At 42.6% G+C, this 10,323-nt stretch overlaps 1 protein-coding gene across 1 annotated transcript in view; it reads left to right on the forward strand.

The window, feature by feature from the left end:
* Window positions 1–10,323, forward strand: part of HMCN1 (hemicentin 1) — a 223,243-nt gene that overhangs the window by 173,649 nt on the left and 39,271 nt on the right. Inside the window, exons 84-94 of the mRNA XM_014946817.1 lie at window positions 24–158; window positions 638–828; window positions 1,534–1,615; window positions 2,394–2,663; window positions 3,205–3,375; window positions 3,674–3,844; window positions 5,347–5,517; window positions 6,229–6,399; window positions 6,982–7,152; window positions 8,834–9,004; window positions 9,426–9,585. Coding sequence (XP_014802303.1) covers window positions 24–158; window positions 638–828; window positions 1,534–1,615; window positions 2,394–2,663; window positions 3,205–3,375; window positions 3,674–3,844; window positions 5,347–5,517; window positions 6,229–6,399; window positions 6,982–7,152; window positions 8,834–9,004; window positions 9,426–9,585 — 1,864 coding nt within the window. The remainder of the gene's footprint in view (window positions 1–23; window positions 159–637; window positions 829–1,533; window positions 1,616–2,393; window positions 2,664–3,204; window positions 3,376–3,673; window positions 3,845–5,346; window positions 5,518–6,228; window positions 6,400–6,981; window positions 7,153–8,833; window positions 9,005–9,425; window positions 9,586–10,323) is intronic.

The following is a 10,323-nucleotide window of genomic DNA, read 5'->3' on the forward strand; positions in this document are numbered from 1 at the left end:
CCTTTACTGTGTTCTCCCATCAGCACAATACGATGATGTGAATGGACACAGTGAACTTGTTATTGAAAGAGTATCCAAAGATGACTCTGGTACCTACGTATGCTCAGCAGAAAACACAGTTGGCTCAATCAAAGCTATTGGCTTTGTGTATGTCAAAGGTATGTAAAGTAACGGTAGTTTTGGTCAGTAATGGAGAGTTTCACACAGCCATCTGCTTTGATAGTAAAATCATATTATGGTTTGGGTCAGAAGGGACCTTAAAGAGCATTGAGTTCCAACCCCCTGCCATGGACAGGGACACCTCCCACCAGACCAGGTTGCTCAAAGCCCCATCCAGCCTGGCCTTGAACACCTCCAGGGATGGGGCATCTACAACTTCTCTGGGCAACCTGTTCCAGTGTCTCACCACCCTCACAGGAAATAATTTCTTCCTAATATCTAATCTAAATCTACCCTTTTTCAGTTCAAAGCTGTTAGGCCTTGTATTTGATACCTTGTCTATGGCTAAATGGGAAAAATCAAAATGGGTTGAAATTCACACTTCAGAAAGTCAGAGATGAATGATCCCTATCAGCAATTTCATTAGGGGCATTTTATTTTGACTTTGCTATTTCTCTGCCATCACTTGTTTTTTCAGAGCCTCCAGTCTTCAAAGGAGACTACCATTCTAGCCGAATTGAACCCTTGGGTGGCAATGCTATGTTGAACTGTGAAGTCAGAGGAGATCCACCTCCAACCATCCAGTGGAGCAAAAAAGGAGTTGGCGTTCAGATCAGCAACAGGATCCGACAGCTTAACAATGGTTCTCTTGCTATCTATGGCACTGTGGTGGGTCACTGCTCTGTTACAGTGTGTTTCTGCATTCTCTTTGATTAACAAAGGTATTCCAGATCACACTGGTTTGAAAGAATGAGGCCAGATGTTTTAATCCACTTTTGCTTTTACCTTTAACAAATGCTGTTTTAATTCAGACTACTCAAATTATTGTGACAAAAAAACCCAAGGGGGCTTTTGTTCTCTTTGGTTGTCAGAAGGACTGAATCGACATATTAATGGTTGATGTGTGAAGTCCTGGTTCTTCCTAATTTAATGGGACTTTTGCTTTTGACTTTAAAAGACTCTGGATTCTACAAGGTCAGGTCAGCTGAAAATGTGCAAATCTCTTAGCATCTGAATTCCTGATTTGAATGGCAGGACCCCTTTTTTCCCTCCCCCTAAACTTATGTCTGCATTTTGAAATGGGGTTAAAAATGATAGCTCCCTTGAGTTGGTTTAAGTTAAAAAAAATAAAAAAAAGAAAATATCTTTGGCATTAAGAAGTTGAAAGAAATAAAAAATGGAATAATAAAAATAATTCATGATATCAGCTTAATGTTAATAAAGGCAAAATGTTGAGATACTCTAGAATCTAAGAGCCTGCCTCAAGATCCAGGACATGCCTTGTTGAGTTGCAGATAATTCACTTACAGGAGGTGCACTGTAAACAAAACCCCTCATCACATACGTGTCGACTGTTTGCTTTTTGTTCTCTAGAATGAAGATGCTGGTGATTACAAGTGCGTGGCTACCAATGATGCTGGTGTGGTAGAACGCAGTCTGACGCTAACGCTTCAGAGTAAGACTCAAAAGTTTAATGGCACTAACTTGGAATGATAACCTGCCTTTGAATAGGTGTATGCAGCTCCCGTTACAGTTTTGGAGGTTGAGCACTGCACTGTAGGTTAAGATTCATCTCCTCTTTCATCCTTAATATTTAAAAGTCTAGTCTATGCTAGTGATTGAGGTCAAAGAAGAGACGCACGTACAAGGTGATTCAGCCTTGTTTTAGAAACCAACGTAGAGTGAGGTGAATCACCTTCTGAAGGGCCTATGTCCTATACAAATGGATTTAACTAGACTCTTAACACTTAAATTAAGAAAATTACCTGAGATGAATCCCAGCTTTCACTGAAAATATTTAATTTTTGGCAGAAATCATATTTTAGAATTCTTTTTTCACTAGTGGTAGAATTTCTGAACACCCCCTTTCTGTTGTAGCCTCAAGGTGTATTGATCTGTTACTTATGTCTCACTTGCCTCTGGACATGGTTAATAGCATCTTCGTGCAGGTTTTATGAAATGTAACACATTTTAGCAAGAAGGAAGACCCTGTGCTTGTACAGTCAGGCGTCAGTCCTGACTTTGGTCCTCAGATTGCTAAGTATTAAAAACAACCTATCATTGTCATTTTCACTTGCATGTATTTTGACAGTGGAAGAACAACAGTAATAATTTTAGGTAAACTGACTTAAGATATTTCTTTTTACCCTCATTCTGACCAGACCTTTAATATTCAATACAGCGAAAAAAAATGTGACCACGTGCTATTGCCTAAAGAAACCTTTCTCTTTCAGGTCCTCCAGTCATTACTGTTGAACCTGTAGAGACAGTTGTTGAAGCTGGTGCCACAGCAATGCTGAACTGCCAGGCAAATGGAGAGCCTCCTCCAACCATCAGATGGTCCCGCCAGGGTCACCCGGTCGTGAGCAGTGAGAGGGTGACTGTCCTGTCCAACGGCTCCTTGCGTATCGTTGCAGCACAGAAGGAAGACACCTCTGAATACGAGTGTGTAGCCAGGAATCTACTGGGATCTGTTCTTGTTAGGGTGCCGCTGACTGTCCAGGGTAGGTGCACAAAATACAGGAGCCTGACTGTCAAACTGGTAGATGACAGCATTAATTGAGATTAAATATGATCAAGATCTTACCTTATCCGTATTTTATCTTCTCTTCCCTATATGCATTAGGTATATGTTAAGCCCAGTCTGAGATACCACAGGGTTTCTGTTTCATTAATTTTTGTTCCATTATACACATCCATCTGTGTGAGACAGATGAGTGTGAAGGAGAGACATAATTAATAATGAAAGGAATCTTGAACTAGATCCCATCCTCAGAGCACATATCATAACTTAATTGGACCTCTAAAGAATTAACTTAATTGTACTGCTAAAGAAAAGCATTTAGGAGCATAAGCAATAACTGCTTCAGAGCAGCTGAAGTGTTCTCTGAACTGTAGTAAGATATTTCTGCAGTAATGAAGACGTGAAGGAAGTTGTGTTTCTAAGTCTGGCTTACGACGTGCATTTTTCACTTTGCTGTATTAGTCTAAGAGAGTTATAAGCACAAGCACATGACAAAAAAAGCATCTTTTTTCCCCCTGCAGTGCATGGTGGGTTTTCTGACTGGCTGGAATGGCGAGCCTGCAGTGTGACTTGTGGTCAAGGTGTTCAGGAGCGAATCCGTCAGTGCAACAACCCCCTTCCAGCTAATGGGGGGAGGAGGTGTGAGGGGCCCGAGACAGACGTACGCCGCTGCCACAAGCAGCCATGTCCAGGTACTTCTTTAATGAATTTATACTTTTAGTGTGCCTTATGTTAAGTGCTGTAACACTGAGCCATTATCACCATGGATCTTCGTGGCAGATTAATTTTCCTAAGAAGTTGGAATTCATTTTGACTTGGAAAGGACAAGGAAATTTCAATAAATACTGCAAAAATATTTTTTTAATGAGAACTGTGGGTTTTTCTGTTTCTTAGTGGATGGCAACTGGTTGTGGAAAGGACGAGGAAATTTCAATAAATACCGCAATTTTTTTTTTTTTAATGAGAACTGGGGTTTTTTCTGTTTCTTAGTGGATGGCAACTGGTCGGAGTGGGGACTGTGGGAAGAGTGTTCGAAGAGCTGTGGACAAGGCAACAGGACCAGAACCAGAACCTGCAGTAACCCACCAGCTCAGCACGGCGGGAAGCCCTGTGATGGCAGTGCTGTGGATTCAGTCATGTGTAACATTAGACCTTGCCCAGGTAAGAGAGGAGTGGTTTCAAATGAGTTGCACAAGGGGCTGCCCATATAGGTTTCTTTTTTTTCCTCTAAGCTCAAATTTTCTCAGCTTCTTTCAAATTACTAAATTATAAAAGAATTAAGGCTCCAATTCTTTGTTGTTTTAAAATTGCTTGTAATTTATTGAATGGCACTAGATCTTGGCAACAGAACTCACATAAGGAAGTGCAAGGAATATGGTAATTTTGTATTTTGATGTTTTCCAGTACTTGTTACCCATGTTCTCACAGAATAGAATTCAAAACTCTAAACTTATGCTGCAAAGCCTATTAAAATTTTTAAAAAACCCCACACCAAGTATTAAAAAGTCATGCAAAGCATGATATTAATAATTTAAGATATTATCTGTATACAAAAAAAAAACCACACCAAGTATTAAAAAGTCATGTAATATTAATAATTTAAGATATTATCTGTATACTTTCCTCTGTTGTTTTCATTTTCAGCTACGTCTTTCTCCTAACTAGCTGAATGTTCCAAGTTTCTTTCCTGTCTTTGTAGTACTTCCTGTGTTTGACAGGTTGTACTTTATTCATAACCCTTCACCACTGGCATGTTTCCTTCTATACGATTTTTTTATTATATTAGTTTTTCCCATTTTCCTGGCTCTGCTACCACCACGATGCCAAATGTTCATCCTCTGGCCTGAGATTGATTTTTCTAGGTCTTGGCAACAAAGTTCTGGCTCCTGCCTGCTGGTTGGTAGCCACTGAAGCCGTGAGCCAGCTTTTAGCTGGCACACTCCTTCCCCTGCCGAGCCCTTCAGCACAGGGCAGTCACAGCCAGGTCACTTAAGAAAATGCCAGATTTGATTGAGTATTACAGAATCACAGAATCTTCTAGGTTGGAAGGGACCTTAAAGATCATCTTGTCCAACCGTCAACCTAACTGACAAAAATAGACACCCACACAACAAACAAGGAGCATCATCACTAAACCAGACCTCCCAGCACTACATCAACCCGTCTTTTGAACACCTCCAGGGATGGTGCCTCAACCACCTCCCTGGGCAGCCCATTCCGATGCCTGATACTCCTTTCAGTGAAAAAATTTTTCCTAATATCCAGCCTGAACCTCCCCTGGTGCAACTTGAGGCCATTTCCTCTCGTCCTGTTGCCTGTGACTTGAGAGAAGAGACCGACCCCTGCTTCTCTACACCCTCCTTTCGGGTAGTTGTAGAGAGCAATAAGGTCTCCCCTCAGCTATTGAGCTCTGTTGTTCCACGATTGCTCTGAGGTGATGTATTCAGAAAACAAAAAGGAAAGCATTAATCTCTCTCTTGCAAACCGTTGATCCATTTCAGCTGCTGCTCAAGGCGAAGGTTTTTCAAGGGGTTTGCTCAGGATATTTCATTTATTGATATTAAACAACGTAGCTTTTTTTTGCCCGAGGCTGTGGAGCTGTAATTTCAAGTTAAAGCAGCTGGATAGTTTGAAGGGTTTTAAGACCTGTGCTGCCTTTTCAGTGGATGGTGCGTGGAGCTCTTGGCTGCCGTGGGCCCCTTGCAGCGAGACTTGCGGGCAGGGCACTCAGACGCGGCTGCGGCTCTGCACCAGCCCCCCTCCTTCTCACGGCGGGTCGCACTGCGAGGGCTCTGACACACAGACACAGGTGTGCAGCAGGAGACGCTGCCCAGGTAAGATGCACCGGGCACAGAGCAACGACAGACTTGGCATTTCCTTTCCAAATACTACTTAATTCATATCGAAAGCCTTCCCAAAAGTGTAGTCCCTGCAAAAATTCTGTTCGAGGCTTTTACTTTCCTTGGCCCCCGTCACTAGCTTTAGCATCCCTCTGTAGAACCAACGTGAAATTTCTTCTCCTATCCTCATCTGTTTGCCTTTACCCTGCCACGGTGCAAAAGCCACGTTTTAAATCCTTGGCATTTAGATTACAGGTTTCCTAAACATTTCTTTTTTTTAAATTTTCCTAGGTTCTATTATTAATTTATCCCTTCCTTCTACATTTCAATAAGTCCTTGATGACTGAATAGGAAAACTCACATTTTTGAAATATGACCTCTGTATTTGGCTGAGTGCAGGGATAACGAAGGGAAGTTTCATAAAGTGGAATGTGCTGCAGGTCAGACCAGATCCTTCTGGCTTCGTGCTCCGTTTTGCGCTCAGCATCCTACACTGAGTCCCCACTGTAACTTAACTGGTAGAAGAGAGAACTGACCTTGTGGTACTTGAGCAACTGAGGGCTTGATGTTGCACGTTTATCTGGCTTGATGCTCTACAGAGAAAGTCAGTAACATCCTACAGTCAGTTTCACCCTGCTGTAGCCCCGATTTACTTTGTTATCTCTAACGTCAGAGACTGTAACTGTGCTGTGCCTTTCTCACCAGTGGATGGGAAGTGGGCGGCGTGGAGCAGCTGGAGTGCCTGCACCGTGTCCTGTGGAGGAGGCAGCAGGCAGAGAACACGCCACTGCTCTGACCCAGCCCCGCAGTCTGGGGGTCGCAAATGTGAAGGAAATGACATACAAATTGATTTTTGCAACAGTGATCCTTGTCCAAGTAAGTGATTTGGGACGGACTGCTTATCTGCTCACTGGGTTTGTATGCACAGGAGGAAGGCAGCCCTGCACAAACCAAGCACTCCCACAAAAACGAGGTTTGAACACAGGCAAAGTGGTGTTAGGTACCTGGCAAGAGTGAAAGCATCAGTCAGTGTGACCAGGACATTTTAAACATGAGCCATTAGGAGCACAGACCAGCAGCAGCTGGTGCATAAGGTCCTGCCAGGCTATCAGAGGTCACACACCTCTCTAGTTACCACTGCCCAGTCAGAAAGTACTGCAAAATTAATTTCTCTGTATCTCACAGTAGAATGTAGTGACTGACTTGGTTAATACGTCCTGCATACTTTCCTATGGACAGCAACATTCTGGAGTTGGTTAATGTACTCTGAGAAATGGCTGAATGCAGGACAAGATAACTTTTCATAGATCTTTAATTGTCTGGGTTTTTTTATTTTTAATTTGGGAAAAGAAATTAAAAATTTACTTTCCAATAGGAATGTTTTTCTAGCTTGACTCTCTGGTTTTAAGTATCTGTTATTAAGAGGAAGACAGAGAAAAATCTGACTTATTTTCACAGTTCATGGGAACTGGGGCCCGTGGAGCAGCTGGGGAAGCTGCAGTCGGACGTGCAACGGGGGGCAGGCGAGGCGGTACAGGACCTGCGACAACCCCCGCCCCGCCAGCGGCGGCAGGGCCTGCGCGGGGGCCGACATGCAGATCCAGAGGTGCGGCGCTGAGCTCTGCCCCGGTGAGTGCTCGGGTAACACAAGTGAAATGCAGCTTTCCCTGGAAGACTTCAGGGTCTACATCACGTACGTGAGGTTTTCACATTAAGAAAGGCATCTAGAACGTTCCTGTAATTACTTACAATTTCATACAATCTAATAATCCACTCTCGCTTTTTCTTTAAATGACTGTCACCTTCCAAGGATTTCCCCCTTCACATACTAGATTTTCTCAAAATGAGGTGGAATAATTAAAAACAAGAAATAGCATATGAAAATCTCTCCTATACCTGCAATTCTACTTTGTTTTTATAGTAAATACAGTTTATGAGGCTCCCAGTGAGCTCTCCTAATGTATTCCAGGGGCAGGGAAGAATGCTCAGCTCAAGTGCTTTAAATAAAATGACAGCCAAAGCAGTTAATTGATTTACTGACAATACATAACTAAGGGGCAGTCATTGAACTTACACATTCATGTATCAGCATATATGCTTACACAAGCATGTATCAGCAATACAACTTACACAATCAGTATCAGCAATACAGCAGATCAACCACAACGCTAGAGACTTACTAAACACCCACAATTTTCTAAGCACCCTTCTGTAACTCATCCCAGAAAGGGATTAATTCTATTATAATAATTTAAAAAAAAATAATCCCTCATCTGTGTGCACCCCTTTACATGCTCTCCTCCTGTGGAAAATGTAGGAGCTCCAGCTTGATGCATACTTGTGCCACATTGGTGACAAAGCCCCTGATGAGGTGACATCCACACACCTGAGGTGTGGGCCTCTCCTTGTTGCATCCCCACACTTGGTTTCTGTCAATTTTATACCCATGCAATCTCAGATATTTTCTTTGTAGGAGTAAGAGCACTCGAAGATCTAGACAATGAAGTTGTCTTTCCAGTGATAGGCTACCAAAAACTAGGACAGGAGAGTCTGAATATTGACAGCTGTTCTTTGCCAGCTGGTTTGTGGTGGATCTGCATACATGCAACAGTGTTGAAATCAGCTTCTATGTAGCCTGATACTTGCAGGGAAGAGATGCAGAGACTGGCAGGAGGAGTCTCTGCAGAACCTCCTGGGGAGAGTGGCTGGAGTCAGGCAGAGGCTGGTTGTCTGTCTCTTCTGCCCATAGAGCAATGCACAGGCAGCCACCCAAAGCCAGCCTGATCTCAGGACCTGTACAGCAGACCTCTCTGGATGCAGCCCCTGGGGGAGGACTATTGTGCAGAGGGACATGTGTAGTTTACACTCTCCAAAGCTTCCCTGGTCAGCCATGAAGTGGTACCTCTTCAACATGACATGGGGAAAAATTTGACCCAACCCTTGCTAAGTCTCCAACCGTTGTAATGGTAAAAAAACATTTCCTGGAGAAGACCCCTTGTCACACAAATAAAATTTAAAGGTGGTATGTTGCTGAGAGGATAAGTGTTCACGCCTGCCCAGTAAGGTGTTTTTGCCATCCTTTTAGCTATTTCTTTTCTCTACCACATTGGTTCCCATCAAGGAGGAGGGACACAAAAGCATCACTGATGCAGCCTGAAGATTTAAAGGTGGTATATTTCTGAGAGGAGAAGTGTTCACGCTTTGCTCTACCACATTGGTTCCATCAAGGAGGAGTGACACAAAAGCATCACTGATGCAGCCTGAAGGATTTAAAATGAAAAATCACTTTCTTCATTCTTTCTTTCTTCAGTGGATGGAAACTGGGGGCAGTGGCAAACGTGGAGCCAATGTTCTGCTTCTTGTGGAGGAGGAGAGCAGACCCGAATACGCCTGTGCAGCAATCCAGCCCCCTTAAACCGTGGCCGTCCCTGTCCTGGAGACTCCTCCCAGATATCCCGGTGTAATACCCAGGCATGTCCCGGTGAGTTCCCTTACGGTGAAAGCCTGTGGCACTTCTAATTTGACTAGTGGTCTCCTGTATCTTGGCCAGTTGACCAAGTAATTTAATTTTGGGGGCTTAAATCTCCCCTGAAACTTCAGCTGGATAAATTTTTTGTTAATGTGTTATGTAGCACTAAAGTACGCTATAAACAGGTCTTGCTTTTCAGACGGGGGTGAGGGCATGAGGTGATTCCCATGTTCCTGTGCATGTATCTCTGACCATGTGTATTACTTGCAGGTCATGAGTTTTACTCTTGCAAATAACACAGTAATATATGCAGAAATATCTTTCTGAAAATGCTGGACAATATTTCTGAATTTTCTCTCCCCAAAAGTATGGCACAGCAGAGTGCCAGACACAGGACTTTTTTTTTCCTTCCTCCCTTCTCTCCCTTCCACAGGTGGGCCTTCACGTGCCAAAGGCAGCATCATTGGAAATATTAATGATATTGAATTTGGAATTGCTTTCCTGAATGCTACAATAACAGACAGCCCTGACTCTGAAACCAGAGTAATACAAGCAAAAATTACAAACGTTCCTCGGAGCCTTGGTAAGCTTTTTATTACTTTTTTTCCACTTTTTTCCCTTGAGCCTGGCTTTGCAATGTCAGTTTTCACCACTTCATTTCATTAAGTGTCACTGAAGAAACTGATCTAAACTTTTCACAGACAGAAGAAAAGGAAATCTTCAGTATTTACTTCTAGTATATCAGTATTTGTAAAGTGATTTCTCTGAATATGACAATCTTTTTTTCCACTTTTTTCCCTTGAGCCTGGCTTTGCAATGTCAGTTTTCACCACTTCATTTCATTAAGTGTCACTGAAGAAACTGATCTAAACTTTTCACAGACAGAAGAAAAGGAAATCTTCAGTATTTACTTCTAGTATATCAGTATTTGTAAAGTGATTTCTCTGAATATGACAATACTTTTATTCTGGTTTAAATCTCGAGGATTACACTAGTTTTGGGTCTTCATATTCAGCTCCTCCTGATGTGGGTCACAGGGTGTTAGGAAGAAAGCTCTCAGATGTTAGTACTTTTTTTTCTGGTTTAAATCTCAAGGATTACACTAGTTTTGGGTCTTCATATTCAGCTCCTCCTGATGTGGGTTGCATGGTGTTAGGAAGAAAGCTCTCAGATGTTACGTCACATTTCTGGTTTTTGGTTTGGTGGTGGTTGTTGTGTGTTTAGGTGGTGGGTGGTGGTTTGTGTTTTTTGTGGATTTTTTTTTTTTTTTTTTTTTGTGGTTGGACTCGATGATCTCTGAGGTCCATTCCAACCAGTACGATTCTGTGATT

Source organism: Calidris pugnax, unplaced genomic scaffold (assembly GCF_001431845.1).
Source record: "Calidris pugnax isolate Ruff unplaced genomic scaffold, ASM143184v1 scaffold30, whole genome shotgun sequence".
NCBI classification, from domain to species: domain Eukaryota; kingdom Metazoa; phylum Chordata; class Aves; order Charadriiformes; family Scolopacidae; genus Calidris; species Calidris pugnax.